Here is a 15,363-nt window from a genome sequence, read left to right on the forward strand (position 1 = left end):
CTTGTGTTTTAAGCCCCTCCCATTGCTCTAGACCAGGCTGCCCAAACATTTTGAGAGCAAGATCTACTTTTTCTCTCACCAGCCGCCTGAGATCTACCTCATCACACAAAGACATAAAAATTGAAAATTAAACTCTATTGACTTATTTTCTATGCAAACATCCATCGGAACCGAACCGAAACGCACTGAATTGCGCAACACCTTGTTGAACCAATAATTACTGAGATTATTCATTTTAACACTTTTCGTTGATTTTTTTTAATAATTATTCTTTTTTAATGAAGTTAGAAACGTTTAGGATCTTAGTGAATATTTTTGATAAGCCAATCAGAAGAGGAAGGGCTGGTCTCAGCGTCCTGGCAGTGTTGTCACCTGCCGAGATCGACTCAAAACCTTTCCGAGATCGACCGGTCGATCACGATCGACGTATCGGGCAGCCCTGGTCAGCTACTTGAGAGAGGAGAAAGGGTAGTCCACCTAAACCACCTCTGGGCCTGTTTGAGGAAAAAGTCAGGCTATGCCACAAATACCTGTGTGTGTGTGTGTGTGCATGTGTGCATGTGTGTGCGCGTGCGTGCGCGTGCGTGTGTGTGCGTGCGTGCGTGCGTGCGCGCGTGCGTGCGCGTGCGTGCGCGTGTGTGTGCGTGCGTGCGTGCGTGCGCGCGTGTGTGCGTGCGCGCGTGTGTGCGTGCGTGCGTGTGTGCAGGTGGTGGCAGAGTGGAAGCAGAAACATGAGGAGGGTCAAGCAGAGTTGGAATTGGCCCTGAAAGAGGTCCGGTCTCTGGGGACGGAGAACTTCAAGATGAAGAACGCCTTGGAGGAATGCCTGGAACAGCTGGAGACCTTCAAACGGGAGAATAAAAACCTGCAGCGTGAGGAAAAAACTATTTTAAACTCATACCGATGCTTTAATAACAGATGATCTGATTTAGTTTTCATTGTAGAGGAAATAATGGATCTGACAGAGCAGCTGGGGGAGACGGGAAAAACGCTCCATGAGCTGGAGAGGTCCAAGAAGCAGGCGGAGCAGGAGAAGATGGAGGCGCAGGCTGCTCTGGAGGAAGCAGAGGTGAGTTAGAGGGAACGTCAGGCAGGAAACGCAGCTCCAACGGCGTGTTTTCCGAAGCGCAGGCCTCTCTGGAGCACGAGGAGTCGAAGATCCTGCGGGTCCAGCTGGAGCTGAACCAGCTGAAGTCGGAGGCGGACAGGAAGATGGCGGAGAAGGAGGAGGAGCTGGAGCAGCTGAAGAGGAACGGCCAGCGGGCGGCGGACGCCATGCAGAGCAACATGGACGCCGAGGTCCGCGGCAGGAACGACGCGCTCAGGCTGAAGAAGAAGATGGAGGGAGACCTGAACGAGATGGAGGTCCAGCTGAGCCACGGCACCCGGCTGGCGGCCGAGGCCCAGAGGCAGCTGAGGAACACCCAGGTCCAGGTCAAGGTGAGGAGGGGTCAGAGGTCACTGGGTCGTCAGCCACCTGTTCATCCGGCCATCTGTTCATCCGTCCATCTGTTCATCCATCCATCTGTTCATCCATCCATCTGTTCATCCAGCATCCATCCATCTGTTCATCCATCCATCTGTTCATCCGACCATCTGTTCATCCATCCATCTGTTCATCCGACCATCTGTTCATCCAGCCATCTGTTCATCCGACCATCTGTTCATCCGACCATCTGTTCATCCATCCATCTGTTCATCCATCCACCTGTTCATCCATCCATCTGTTCATCCATCCATCTGTTCATCCATCCATGGCCCAATAAACATCAAGGTGCAGAAACGGGTCAGAACCTGGAAGGAACCAGAGTTCCTCCCTGCTTCCCTCCATCCATATTAGTTGAACATAAATGATCCCATGTAGAACCTTCTCGATCCCTGATCCGGTCAGAGCTGCTTGTTTGGATGCTGTGTGTCCAGGAGCTGCAGATGCAGCTTGACGACTCCCTGAGGAACTCCGAGGACCTGAAGGAGCAGCTGGCCGTGTCTGAGCGCAGGAACCACCTGCTGCAGGCCGAGCTGGACGAGGTCCGCTCGGCCCTGGAGCAGACGGAGCGGAGCCGCCGGCTGGCCGAGCAGGAGCTGCTGGACGCCAGCGAGAGAGTCCAGCTGCTGCACGCCCAGGTTCACGGCAGCCCTCAGACCTGGAGTTAAAGGGGCAGCGTCACTTAAAACCCACTTTTTCACTCCACATCACGTTACTGACTCATCAGAAACAAACCTGGAGTTTTACTTTGATCCTTTCATGTTTGAGAAATGCTTTAATCTCCATGGCAACCATTCAGCTGTGCAAAACGTCTGGGTGGCCCTAGCCCCGCCTCCAGGATGCAGCTCCTCCCCCACGCAGCTCCTTCAGACTAGCCAGCAGCAATTAGCAAACAGCTGGTGGAGCTGCTGAGCTGCTTCTGTTTGGTAAAAACGTTGTTAAAGGGTTAATAAAGGAGCCATGTTGAGCACCTGGAGGTGGAGCTTCAGAAAGAGCAGGAGTTTTTAAAGGGACAGACACACAACTTCAAAATAATTAAAGTTAAGTCATATTTGACATATAGAAAACACGTTACTGCCCCTTTAAGTCAGTAATCCTGTAATACTGATGAAAAATGACTAGGTGCAGTGGCAAATTTTTAAACCTATTTCATCAATATTAAGAAATGATTTACATGAAACAGGTTCCTATATCATGCTGAGAAGATATTTACACTAGAAAATAGACTAAAAATACTTGGTGAGATTTTGTTTTTGCAGTGCGCTGGTGAACAACTGATCATCCCGTTCGTTTTTCCATCGCGTCATGATTTAAAAACGCTTCCCTACTGCTTCTTGTGCATTTAGGAGTTGAAACTGGTTAGATTTCTGCGTCTGATCTGAGGCGTTTATGCGACCCTGCAGAACACCAGCCTGCTGAACGGCCGGAAGAAGCTGGAGGCCGACCTGTCCACGATTCAGGCCGAGATGGACGACGGCGTCCAGGCCGCCAGGAACGCCGAAGAGAGAGCCAAGAAGGCCGTCACCGACGTGAGCTGGCTGCCGTTTGGTTCGTCCTGTTGGCACCAGCCGCCATTTTGCTGTTTCACTTCGTTTTTCAGGCGGCCATGATGGCGGAGGAGCTGAAGAAAGAGCAGGACACCAGCAGCCACCTGGAGAGGATGAAGAAGAACCTGGAGGCCACGGTGAAGGACCTGCAGCAGCGCCTCGATGAGGCCGAGAGCCTGGCCATGAAAGGAGGGAAGAAGCAACTCCAGAAGCTGGAAGCAAGGGTAAAATATGGGAAATGTCTGATAAAATATGGGAAATGTCTGATAAAATATGGGAAATGTCTGATAAAATATGGGAAATGTCTGATAATTGAGCTGAGATTTCAGACGTGAGGCCCAGAGGAGGACAAAGTGCCAGAATCTGTCCAAAAGGAGGAGCAGCTCTACTTTAACATATTTTTACTCAAGTAAAAGTAAAAAGCAGCTGTCCAATAAATCACATAATAGAAAGAAAGTTTTTGGTATAAAGATTATAGACGGAACAAAACAGGAAGTTACGTGGACATTTTGGTATTTTATAGATAAAACTAATTAATTCAGATAATATGATTACAAAACATTAAAATCAGGCAAAACAAGCATTTTTCCAAATCAGTTACTTTCGATGTAAAACTTGTGAAACGTTAACAAAAGCTGTAAAACAATCTAGTTTTAAATTCAGTGAAGTTACAGCAGGCGGAGAATCCAGACATTTTCCTCAAAAGTAAAATGTTCAGCGAAGTGGAAATACTCCAAAAGTTACTGGAGTAAAAGTAACTGCTGGTTGTTGGTCTCGTTCTCCAGGTGAGGGAGCTGGAGAACGAGCTGGAAGCAGAGCAGCGACACGGATCCGATTCCATCAAGGCGCTTCGCAAGCTGGAGCGCAGGATCAAGGAGCTCACATACCAGGTGAGAAGAACCTGTAGTTTTTATTTTACAGCTGTGACCATCTGTAACTTCCTGTGTGCAATAAAACCCAGTCTGAGGAGGACAGGAAGAACGTGACGAGGCTGCAGGAGCTGGTGGGCAAACTGCAGCTGAAGGTCAAAGCCTACAAGCGGCAGGCTGAGGAGGCGGTGAGTCGCCTCCCTCCATCATCTGCCAGGTGGCGGCCGCTCGGCAGGTCAGATTTATTTGATTTACTTTGTTTTACAGGAAGAGTAAGCCAACAGCCATCTGAGCAAACTGAGGAAGGTTCAGCATGAGCTGGAGGAGGCTGGAGAGCGGGCAGACATCGCCGAGTCTCAGGTCAATAAAATGAAAGCAAAGAGGCGCGACTTGGCCAAGGTGAGGCGCTCAGACGTGCAGCAGATATTAAAACTTATGAACATGTGCAAAATTCACTTACTGGAGGTTTTTTGCTAATATTTCAGCCAAAAGACAGCGGCGAGTAGTCATCACTGGTTGCCACGACGACAGCAAAACCTGAGTTAGTTTGCAACATACTCTTAACCAAAGCTGCTTCGCTTTAAATTAAAGTCAGTTTGTGCAACATTTCATCTCATGATGAAATTTTAATACTTCAGACTTTAGAATAAGTGGATTATTTTCTTCACGCTGCTGCAGAGGTTTTCTACCACCAGAGGGCGACAGCACCGCGGTTTTTACACATCCTGACTTAAATAAGAAGTGGAGCAGTGACCTTCAGGAAGTGACTGTGTGTTATAGCTGTTGTATGTTGCTTTAAATGTAATAAACATGTACAAATTAAATGTTCTTTTTCATTCTATATTAGGCTCCCGACCCCATTAGGGACCAGGGTGCACAGAAAATGGATGGATTCTGTATTAGGCCACAGAAAAAGCTTTGATGGAAAAGATTAAGTTGTTTAACAAGTTGCATTTGTCCTGCAGAGATATCTGTAAAAGTTCATAGAAAACTTTTGTGTTAATACATTAAAATTAACTCATACATTTTTGCAGTAATAAAAGTATTTAGTCCAACAGGATGCCAGGATTTGGAGGTAGATTGTAGATCGATACGGTTTATTACTTTTTATGACTGATTTTCCAGATGTTTTATCCATTTAAAAAAAACTAAGGTTTACAGTTTTATAGCTCTAAAATAATTTTTAAATCTGTTTATGTTCCTAAATGCATCATGAATGTACATTTTAACCCATCAGACAAGTTTTTTATGCAAGTTTATTGTACATCAGATTTAGACAAAAAATGAAGCAATAATAAAAAAAACAAATTAAAAAAGGCAAAAACTGATAATATGAATGTTTCTGTAAATATTTTTGAAAAGCAGCTGTCTGAAATTTAAAACATGAACTTTGACACAGGTTGCCATGGTGATTCCCACCTTTTCAGGGACCCGGTAACCGAGTTTTTGACAGTCGAAGCTAAAATGCGACATTCTGAGCCAAAATCCACAAAACCTTGGAAACTAATTCTGTAAAAACCAAAAACAGGATCAAACTGAAAATTCAACCAAGCAAAGTCAGAATTTCTCAGTCCAATAAAAACTCACTCAGCTGGAAATGTGCATATTTTTTCTAACTTTGCTGAAATCACTACAGGAACCCAAACGATCCAGTCCTGACTGATGGAAACGTTGGATTAATGAGCCCCGCAGCCTGAACTGGAGGCCTAATTTCAAAAATCACATCATTAACTCATTTATAATTTTAAGAAGTTTTTTTAGAATCACTGAAAAAGACTCAAGATTTGACATAAATAAGCTTTAAAGCACTTACTGTAAACTTAAACACAATGGATTCTCAAAGCTTCCTTCAGTTTTGACTGTAATCTGTTTCCCAACCTGTAGGTGGAGCCAAACCTGATCATCCATCTGTAAACAGGAAGTACTGCTAGTGTTTTGAGTCTTCACCCCCCATGACACAAACAGGAAACCTGAACTGAATGACATCATTTAATTGGCTGACAAGAAATCCTGATATAAAAACAGCAAATGAGTAAAAGGACACAAAGTAATGAAATAAGACAGCAGCAGTGAGACGCCTGAGGTCTGTCAGTTCGTGCTGGGCCTTAAGCCCCGCCCCCTCATCACTTCTGTTTCTGGTACTTCCTCATGTGAGCTGCGATGGCGCCGCTGATCTCCGCGCTGCGCTTGTTCTGCCCAAAGTAATCGACGAACTCTCCGTCGGGTCCCACCAGGTACATGATGATGGTGTGGTCCACCTGCGGGCGACAGCAGCCAGTGAGACGCTCGGCCTGAACGCTGGCGTCGGAGCGCGGCGCGGCGGACTCACGATGTAGTCGTTGTCCTCGTCCTTCGGCCCCTGGCTGTAGTAGACGCGGTACGCTCTGGACACCTGCTCCACCTGAGCCACCGACCCCGTCAGCCCAATCAGCTTCGGGGAAAACTCTGCAGCAGCCAGGAAATGCTAAATTAACTTCATTCATTTAATTTTTGAGGATTTAATTTTTGGAAAATCTAGATTTTTTTTCCTGGTAATGTTCTTGTTTCACCTGCATGTTTTACTTGGATTTAATTCAGGTCGACTCTAGGCCAGACTATAGTTAAATATTCATAATATTATAAAATCATTATGTTACCAGGGTACAATCTGGTGATATCATGACAATCGGGATCACAGATTGCTTCAAGTCATGAGATCTCTAGATTAGTTATCTTCTGACTAATCTAGAGCTAATCCACAGTATTTACTAGGAAATACTGTGGATTTTGTGTCAACATAAAAAGTGATTAGAAATCCTGAACCTGCAGCTCAGGACTGAAAAGGCAGACAGAAAAAACAAACAGAATCTGATCATGAATCACTGATGACTACGGACGATTTGTGCACTGGCACCTTTCACATACGCAGCCATGGCCTCTGCAGTGTCTCTGTCTGGATCTATGGTGATCAGGATGGGTGTCAGGTTTGGAAGAGACTTGATTCTGTCTGCAGAAACACAAACAGGAAGTCTATCAACGCCGCAAACCTCAGCCTGTAGTTCTGTTTAAAGACTCAATCGATCACCTATCTCATCCACCACCTCGATCATCTTCTCGATCTCGTCGGGGCAGATGTCTGGGCAGTGCGTGAAGCCGAAGTAAATCAGGATCCACTGGCCCAGGAAGTCCTCGCTCCTGGACGGTTTGTTGTTGTGATCGATGAGGGAGAACGGGCCGCCCAGCGCCGGCCGGCCCAGAGACTTGTTCCGCTCCTTCTCAATCACTGACGGGCAAAACCACAAGACTTTTACCAACATAATCCAAACCATTTCCTTCTGAATTGGCAGGAGAAAATCAGGGAATCAAAGTTTTTAGTACCACTTCATGCATGGAGCTACTCACACTCCTCTTTTTCCTTCTTGAAATATTTCATCCCTCCCAGCAGAGCTCCTCCGATAGCAAACGTCACCGCTAAGGATTTCCACGTCACAGGCTGAAATGTTCAGATGGAAAACATGAACCAAGACATCAGCTCACTGATGAATAAGCTTCACATCATAGGAATAAAAATCACCAAGACAACGCTAAAATCTCCCAAAACTCCACAGAAAACCTGAGATTTCAGGTCATATTTCCAAATATTTATCAAAAAAACAATAATAATAACACACCCACTGAAAGACATGGTGGTGGAAGCATCATGCTGCGGGCTTGCTTTTTGTTACCCTAAAATTTGGATTTTTGTAATTATCTTCAATTGGTGACTGTTTTGTCACTTTTATGACTATTTTTTTCATGTAAACCACTTCGAACTGACTTGCTGCTTACATATAGCACAAAGATGGAAACAAAGTTTGTTTGTTTTTTTAGTTGGACTGTTCCACATTAAAAGATTTACCCCCGACTTCTTGGACTTGTCGCCTGAAGAGGGCATTGAGGAAAACGGTCTTGAGCTGTGAAGCTTCAGCCATTGTGTTCCTCTGAAGGTGCGCCACCTGCTGGCGTTCACCTGAAAGAAACAGGTGAAATATGGCAAACCGTTAGAAGCTTTTATAAATCACCACATCCAGTTTTTCGTGGAAAGCAATTTTTACAAATACAATTATAGGTTAACGTACAAAATGACACCACCGAATTTTCAGGAGGAGTACACAGATAAAGTTGCACTTACAATAATGTCTACATTTTGATTTAAATGTATGTAAAATGGAAATCGGCGCTAATTTGCCTGTTTTCTTCTATGGAGTTCGGTGGAAGCTCCAAGCTTTGACCTACCAGGTAGCAGAGCTCTGTCCGCGCTGACAGCGAGTGTTTCCGCCCGGCTTCCCTTCCAGTTAAACTGTGAGCGAGTCTGACGGCTCGGTTCTGGAGGGCTTTACTCTGAACCAGCCAGCAGCCGAGGTTCTGAAACAGAGCGCTCATGTTGGCTTTAACCTTTACGGAACCGCTGTTGTTAAACACCCGGAAGTTACATGGAGAAACACCTGATTAAGAATGGCTGTTCTGGGGTCAGTGCGAGGTCAAGGTTAGAACTTTAAGATCTGAGCAAACTGATCTGGGATAAGGCGTTCCAGACACGTCTTCTTCTCCTTGTTTAACGGACGAGGTTTCGGCGCACTACCGCCACCACATGGAGAGGGGCGTAAATGCGGATATAAACGGCTACTTAAATAAAACGCATAATTCGACAAAAAGAATATTTTTTTTAATTGATTGATCGATTAATTTAATATTCTTCAGTCTTCACTTTTCAGCCTGGGAGCTCTTTGCTGCTACCCAGAGTATAAAGAAAATAGTGCAGATGGGAAAAAATAGATGTATACAGGTTTGTTATTTACACCTTTTGGAAAAAAACAACATCCGACAAAAGTTACCTTGAGATAAACATAATTTTTGTGTGTCACAAATAAATGAAACATTTGACCGCTCTAATGTATATATTGATCTACAAAAATCAGTACTTCTTTGGCAAAGGTTTCCTCCATTAAACAAAGAAAAGGATGTTATAGCAGGTGGAGCTGCTTTAAATGGCAGTTTTACAGTGAGACGGCCAGTCTGACCGCAGCTCCTTATTGATGTGGTAGTAAAGCCAAGCCACAATGGGGAAAACTGTGATGGCCACAGCTGTGGAGACGCGCAGCTTCCCGACCGGAGCTCTGAGGAAAAAGACAGCAGAGTCTAAATCCATCAGAAACTCAAATTAAACTTGTGTTGAAGAGCAAATTACCTTCCAGAGCGACGACACAAAAGAAGCCAAACAGCCGTCAACGTAAGACCAGAAAATTCTCTATAGAGGGAATTTGGAAAGCAAAAGGACATTATTAATAGACTTTATCCCATTATTTCTGTCTTTAATTGGCCAAAAGCCTTAGCAGATATTTATATTTTTACCAACTATATGATAAGCTGTTATGCTTATTACTACCAGACTTTTTCCTTCAACTTAACTTTCCATTTCTATGCTGGGACACAGGACTCTGAACAGATTTTGTGCTCTTAAACCAAACTTACTTTGGATTATGTTACAGCTTTTTATTATTATTTTTTAACCTTTATACTCTACAGCAGGGGTCACCAACTCCAGTCCTCCAGTCCCACCATCCTGTAACGTTCAGATGCATCTCTGTTCAAACACACCTGGATCAAATAATCTGCTTGTTTCCAGCCTATTGCAGAGAGGAATGAATGCTGGTGAGGGAATTCAGACATTTTGGAGCAGAGGTGAATCTAAAAGTTGCGGGATGGCAGCCCTGGAGGACTGGAGTTGGTGACCCCTGCTCTACAGGCACATCTTTATTTTCCTTTTGACTGGAGCCTCAGCACACCTGCCCTCCTCCTGCTGGAAGATCTGCGTCACTCGCTCCGCGTAAAGTTTCCATCCTAACATGAAGATAGCTGCGCTGGAGATCATCAGGTGGAGATCAGCAACGCGCCTCCAGGGCAAAGTTTCTGGAGTTAAAAACCACAAACAAAACGCGTAGAAAAACCAGCTGTGATGTTACCATGTCTCCCACGAGATGGCGCTGTTAGAACTAATACATGATCTGTAACGGTGCAAAGACCAATGACTTCTCTTCAAAAGTGCAAAACAGGAAAGAGGATGTAGTTTCTGTGCAATCTGTGAGACTCTCCTGCCTACCTGTGACATGAGGTCTGAAGCCAATAAAAACACAGAGGACAGCAGGAACTGCATAACCCACCTGGAACAGAAACACGTCAAGTACAACCAGCAACCCGGGGGAAAAACTGTAAAGCCGCTAAACCTACCACCCATAAACCTGCGTCTGGATCATTGATCTGAAACAAGATCAACACATGGCACTGTTACCATTAAAAGAGTTAAACCAGAGTAAACACTCATTTATCAAGCGCTAACCTGCACATAGGAAGCCAGAGTAAAGAACACAGACATTAAAATGTTACTTAATCGCCAAACTACAGAAAGCCATGAGGTTTTCTCACAAACTTCTCCCATCGTTGTTTTGAATCGTCTTTACTCCTCCTCCCCGCCCGGGCCTCCGGGACGTACAGACGCTAGTCAGCAGACGCACTTACCGTCGCTGCACTGACGAGGGTACGTTCGATATTCACTTCTTCAGCTGAAAGATGCGGGGTGGAGAACGCCTTATAGTTGTACAAACGATTTAACGAGTGAAATTTTTTTTGTTAAATTAATAACAAAATTATTAAAATGATAATGATCTAGATATTTGACACAAATTCCTCCAACCGAGGGATGTTTGACTAAATAAACTTCATTCTCCTCTTTTAAAGACGTTGCGGAAATACGTCATAATGGCTTTTGCTGTGAAAATAAAATCCAATCGCAATTAAAAAGTCAAAATTGGTAACCGAAAGTAAAAAAAGGATAAAATAACTGATAACATGCAGTAATATACTTTTTAAATGTTCTTTATTGTCAAATCACATCAAAGCCTGTTTGTCAAGCAAGTCTGAAACTATTTCCCACTGAGAAAATGAAACGTAATGTAAATTCAATAAAATACAGCAAAAATATTGCTATAGTAAAGGAAATAAAGCAATTAAAGTTTACATGGAAACATAACCTGTTATTGGAAACAAGTAATGAACTGCTAGCAAAATAAAGGAACAGATAAATAAAAAGAATATCAGAAAAAACATTAAAATTCAATTCGAAAACAAACAAATAGCTTAGAAATAAATGTAAAAGATTATTTGAAGTTGGAAGCTGGATAAACCGTTTTCAGTACTAATTTTGTTATACATGACTGGTTTTGGAGTTTCATGTGAAATAAATTATTTGGAAAAGTGTTTCTGCTGCCTGAGTTTAATATTTAGTAATGATGCTAATTATTTATGTTATTTTTTATTATTATTTTAGGATCTAAAATACATTTCCTTACAAGTTTATGTTTTTCATTACATTATTTTAAAATGCAAAATAAGATAATCAGTTACTCAGTACTAAGGTACCTTTATTGCCAAATACCTTTTAATTTTACTTGAGTAAAAATGAAGTAGTTTTACTGCATCTGGTCACGTGGTGCATAGACCCTGGTCATGATGCACTTGGGCCGGGTCACCAACTCCAGTCCTGGACGGCTGCATCCTGCAGGTTTTAGTTCTCTCCCTGGTGGAAGCGACGACCTTTCCAGCATGTTAGTTTTCTTCTTAGGCCTTCTAACGAGCCATCATTGGATCCAGGTGTGTTAAACCATGGAGAGAACTAAAACATGCAGGATGCAGGTGGTCTACCAGGTGGGCCTGGTATTGTGTTTTATTTTGAAAGAGCTGCTACAAAACATCCGGTCCCTCCTCGGCTAACAGCTGCTGCCTTGCTGCGGTTTGTGGGTGTTGAAATGTCAGCTGATTGTTAGCCCGTCCAGCTAGCTTAGCTTAGCTGGGTGTTTGTTTTTGTCACTAGACAGCCTGCCTCTCACGCAGCCCCCCGAGCCTTAACGCGTATTTAGTCATTTCACGGACTTATTCTCTTTTTCATTCGTCGTCTGCTTCGTTTCGCGGGGCTCAGCCGCCGTCAGTGCTGCTGTAATTTTCACAGCAGCAGGGAGGAAAAGGGAGTGAAGTTGCTGTCCGAGTCTCTCTGCATTGCAGCCCCTGGCGCTGCTGATGGAATTCAAACACACAACAATGGCGACTCCTGGTTCAAACAGTTCAACGACGAGCAGCAGCAGCAACGCGGGATCCGTCACGCACCACTACCAGCAGCCGCAGCAGTCCCAGTCCCAGCACACCGCAACGATGAGCAGCATGCAGGGTAAGCGGGGAGGCTCCCGCTCCGCTGCCGTGAAGGTTAACGCTAGCACGGCTAACCCGGGGAGGCTACTCCCTACACTGACGGATATGTCACATTTTCACAATGAGTTAGCAGCTTTTTAATTGCATAACTGACTGAGATGGGAGCAAAGCTTCAGATGATCTGGGTTTTACTGAGTGGCTCTCAGTTGTTCAGGATGGGTTTGGTTCAGGCGCTTGGTTTTAGACTCTTACTTACAAAATCCCATTTTTTATTTACCGTTTCTCTCAATTAATATTCATTGGATTTGGCTGAATGAGATCAGAATAATCTGAACTATAATTGGTCTTTGTTTTCATCACCGCGTACAGATCAGTTTGATTTGACTCTGCGGAACAGGGTTGAATTGGACCAAGTACAAAAAATGAAAATAACTGAGTTTAGTTCTGAACTGCATCCAACCTGAGTGAGTTAAACTGGAAGCTAACTGGGATTGTGTGTGAACGGAATTGGAATTAAAGTGGATTTAATCTGTGTAGAATCAAATCTTTTCTGGATTAGTGTGGATTGTAGTAATTTATAATAAATTTAGGTGAATTAAGCTGTATGAAGCTGGACTTTGACTATAAGACAGTGGAGGATTAGTCTGTTTAAAACTAAAGTCAAATTTATTTGCACTGCAAATGGGAATCTATGTTAAAGCCTTTATGTTCATACCTGATTGACTTTAAGTTGAATTGAATCAAATGAATGTTTTTGGAACTTGATGTGATCCAGATGGACTGGAGTGACCTGATTTGAACTGAACTGCATATATTTTATCTAAATTGTGTTGAATTGAATCCAGTTTTTAAGTAGATTGAAAACTGATTATAAACTGAATCAATTTATTGCTGGATTGAATTGGAACCAGATTATTTTAATTAATGATTTTACTTTCATTTAAATCTGTTTTGTTCAGTTTAGCTGGATTTTCCTTTCTTGAACTGAATTGTATTCCAATGGAAGTAAATGGAGTGAATTGGATTCGATTCGTCTGTTGCTGACTTCACTTTGATAAACTGAACTGAAACGTGTTCATTTATAAAACCACCTGATTATGCTCCATTCACTTTATTCATGTTTCTCCATTTTAAATAAATATTCTTAATTATGAATGAGTCCCATCCAGTTCAGCTGCCTGCAGTTTGCCTCAGTCGTATAAAATCCGGTTTAATCTGTTCGTAATCAAACAGATTTACTCCACTGAGACTGAATGAATCTGAAGTTCAGCATTATAATTTCATCTGAATTTTATTTTCCAACCCAGTAAAGTTGAGTTTTTAATATTTCCCAGTGGATTTGAAACTGGAGCCACTTTTTGTTTGAGTCCAGATTAAATCAGATTCTGCTAACTCTGCCACGGTTCTGTTTTCTGTCCGTTTTAACTTTCAGAGTCCAACACCTGCTGGAGATGTCAGAGTGAAACAGGTACACACACACTGCTGCCACTCACCTGCTTCAAAATGATGTGAAAAACTTTCTCTATTTTTTAGAATGTGCTTTTTGATGACTGCAGCTAAGGATTAATAAAATCTTCATTAGCTGTGATTTATGTAGCTGAATTCTCTGAATGATGTCAGTCCTGATGTGTCGACTCGGTTTATTTTTCTCTGACTGTTTTGTTTCTTGATGCTGCTTCATTTTTGCTTCCTAACTCCTGATGTGATGCTGACCGATGGTGAGCTGTCCGGAGAAAATAAAACACATTTTTCCATCTGAAAAGCTTCTTCCTTCTCTTTTGATCCTTTTTGTTTTGTTTTACCTGCTGCTCATGTCTTCCTCTCATTTACCTCCATTTCATCGCGGTCCACTGTCTGCAGCAGACTTGCAGGTGCATGCTAATGCATTTCCTTTCATCAAATGCATTCTGTCTGCAAAAAGATCCTCCAGAAGCTCTAAAAACGCTGCAGAGCAACGCAGAGAATATGTTTTAAACCTGAGCCGTAAAACCAAAGAGGCAAATTTAAGCAACAGACTCTGATGTCTAACTGACAAAGCAGTCTCCTGGGGATTGTTAAAAAGAATAAAAGCTTTCTTTTCACCTCTAGGGTTTCAGATAAACCTGTCTGGAGCTCACCCAAGTAAGCCAAACCTCTTTTGCTTCAGCACCAACAGCACTCATCTTTCTTTCCGCCTGACTCTTTGGTATGGAGGGAGTCTGTCCTGCTGTTCTCCACTAATCCCAGCCTAATCACCCCGCTGGTCCTCGTAGGCCTGCGCCACCAGCAGCTGGGCTCCACAGACTTTACTGACTTTAGCAGATAGCTGCAGCATGCAGAGAAACGGCAGCTCTGCTCTGAATGGCCTGAGCCAGCATTCAGGTGTGGCTCCCAGCAGATCTCTGGCTGCTCCTCGCTGATGGAGGCCTCCGCCAGCTCCACTCTTTCAAACTCTAACTCTGTGGTTTCCAGTGTGCAACTAACAAGCAACACAAGTGTTTGCTTGTCCTGTTTTGTTTCTGGTGCTTGGGGTGTGGGTCCACTCCAGCTATCCTCACTGAAGTTGTCGTTTTGAGCCGTTTGGCCTATTCCTGCACACATTCCTGTGGTGCAAACATTCGACTCAAGGTGAAATCAAAGCAGCTAATCTTGCATGTTCCCATCATAATGTTTTTATGTTTAGCTCTTTCTTGTTTACCTTTCCACTTTGTTTGCATTCAGGGTGGAGTTCAGCATGCTGTGCTGTGTTTTTGTTACAAAGAGTCGGGGTGTAGATGAAGTGATGGAAAACAGCCCGTTTCTAAATATCCTTTTTAAAAATCAGAAGATTAGAAAGCAGAGCAGTCCTGCAGCAGATGCTGGTTCTGAAATGTTCACTCATTCGCTGATTCTTGTTTAGGTGCGACATGCTAAGTAAATACGGTTTAATGCTGTGAAAAAGGATTCGCTTCTCTTTTTTTATTTATTTGAGACCTTTAAAGTTTCAGATCATCAAACAAGATCTACAAGTAATTAATATTATGATTTTTTTTTAAATGCATTTTTAGTTTTTAAACCTACAGTCGACTGCACACTAGCACGCTAACACTTTTAATATTATGAAACTATTAGCTTTAGCTTACATAAGCTTTGCTACTAACATTAACATGTTAGCTAGCAGTGCTGGTGGCTAGCGGAGCAGTTGGCTAGCAGTGATGGTGGCTAGCGGAGCAGTTGGCTAGCAGTGATGGTGGCTAGCGGAGCAGTTGGCTAGCAGTGATGGAGG

The 15,363-nt window shown here is 43.4% G+C and overlaps 4 protein-coding genes across 8 annotated transcripts in view; 2 read left to right on the plus strand and 2 right to left on the minus strand.

Annotated features, from left to right (window-relative positions):
* LOC106964019 (myosin heavy chain, fast skeletal muscle-like) overlaps nt 1–4,726 on the plus strand; it is a 26,093-nt gene extending 21,367 nt beyond the window's left edge. Inside the window, exons 15-24 of the mRNA XM_015059238.1 lie at nt 707–872; nt 945–1,069; nt 1,132–1,440; nt 1,921–2,124; nt 2,890–3,015; nt 3,087–3,257; nt 3,819–3,923; nt 3,995–4,090; nt 4,170–4,301; nt 4,388–4,726. Coding sequence (XP_014914724.1) covers nt 707–872; nt 945–1,069; nt 1,132–1,440; nt 1,921–2,124; nt 2,890–3,015; nt 3,087–3,257; nt 3,819–3,923; nt 3,995–4,090; nt 4,170–4,178 — 1,311 coding nt within the window. The 3' untranslated portion in view covers nt 4,179–4,301; nt 4,388–4,726. The remainder of the gene's footprint in view (nt 1–706; nt 873–944; nt 1,070–1,131; nt 1,441–1,920; nt 2,125–2,889; nt 3,016–3,086; nt 3,258–3,818; nt 3,924–3,994; nt 4,091–4,169; nt 4,302–4,387) is intronic.
* Nucleotides 4,727–5,140: 414 nt separating this feature from the next.
* On the minus strand, nt 5,141–8,468 carry sco1 (synthesis of cytochrome C oxidase 1). The gene is made up of 7 exons (XM_015059239.1): nt 8,157–8,468; nt 7,780–7,890; nt 7,284–7,374; nt 6,967–7,164; nt 6,796–6,888; nt 6,232–6,347; nt 5,141–6,160 (listed from the first exon to the last, which is right to left on the minus strand). Exons 1-7 carry the CDS (start codon nt 8,301–8,303, stop codon nt 6,026–6,028), a joined length of 891 nt encoding a protein of 296 aa, XP_014914725.1. The 5' UTR covers nt 8,304–8,468; the 3' UTR covers nt 5,141–6,025.
* Nucleotides 8,469–8,568: 100 nt separating this feature from the next.
* On the minus strand, nt 8,569–10,623 carry tmem220 (transmembrane protein 220). The gene is made up of 6 exons (XM_015059240.1): nt 10,258–10,623; nt 10,149–10,178; nt 10,021–10,081; nt 9,707–9,830; nt 9,109–9,168; nt 8,569–9,037 (listed from the first exon to the last, which is right to left on the minus strand). Exons 1-6 carry the CDS (start codon nt 10,354–10,356, stop codon nt 8,905–8,907), a joined length of 507 nt encoding a protein of 168 aa, XP_014914726.1. The 5' UTR covers nt 10,357–10,623; the 3' UTR covers nt 8,569–8,904.
* Nucleotides 10,624–11,623: 1,000 nt separating this feature from the next.
* map2k4a (mitogen-activated protein kinase kinase 4a) overlaps nt 11,624–15,363 on the plus strand; it is a 23,490-nt gene continuing 19,750 nt past the window's right edge. For 2 of the 5 annotated variants that reach the window (XM_015059242.1, XM_015059244.1), the window contains exons 1-2: nt 11,624–12,138; nt 13,552–13,587. In XM_015059242.1, coding sequence (XP_014914728.1) covers nt 11,991–12,138; nt 13,552–13,587 — 184 coding nt within the window. In that variant the 5' untranslated portion in view covers nt 11,624–11,990. Of the gene's footprint in view, nt 12,139–13,551; nt 13,588–13,699; nt 13,838–14,207; nt 14,241–15,363 lie in introns of those variants that run through there. The other 3 variants (XM_015059241.1, XM_015059243.1, XM_015059246.1) reach the window with 3 other exon arrangements.

The sequence above is a fragment of the Poecilia latipinna genome, unplaced genomic scaffold, assembly GCF_001443285.1.
Source record: "Poecilia latipinna isolate Pla-1442-1.1 unplaced genomic scaffold, P_latipinna-1.0 Scaffold1615, whole genome shotgun sequence".
NCBI lineage: Eukaryota > Metazoa > Chordata > Actinopteri > Cyprinodontiformes > Poeciliidae > Poecilia > Poecilia latipinna.

Coding starts and splice junctions, on each gene's coding strand:
- tmem220 (XM_015059240.1), bottom strand. CDS start 10,356: ATGGGAGAAGTTTGTGAGAAAACCTCATGGCTTTCTGTAGTTTGGCGA. Junction 10,179..10,257: donor CTCTGGCTTCCTATGTGCAG/GTTAGCGCTTGA, acceptor ATCTTGTTTCAG/ATCAATGATCCAGACGCAGG. Junction 9,169..9,706: donor TTCCAGCAGGAGGAGGGCAG/GTGTGCTGAGGC, acceptor TTCCCTCTATAG/AGAATTTTCTGGTCTTACGT.
- sco1 (XM_015059239.1), bottom strand. CDS start 8,303: ATGAGCGCTCTGTTTCAGAACCTCGGCTGCTGGCTGGTTCAGAGTAAA. Junction 7,375..7,779: donor ACAAGTCCAAGAAGTCGGGG/GTAAATCTTTTA, acceptor TGAACATTTCAG/CCTGTGACGTGGAAATCCTT. Junction 6,161..6,231: donor ACGAGGACAACGACTACATC/GTGAGTCCGCCG, acceptor TGTCGCCCGCAG/GTGGACCACACCATCATCAT.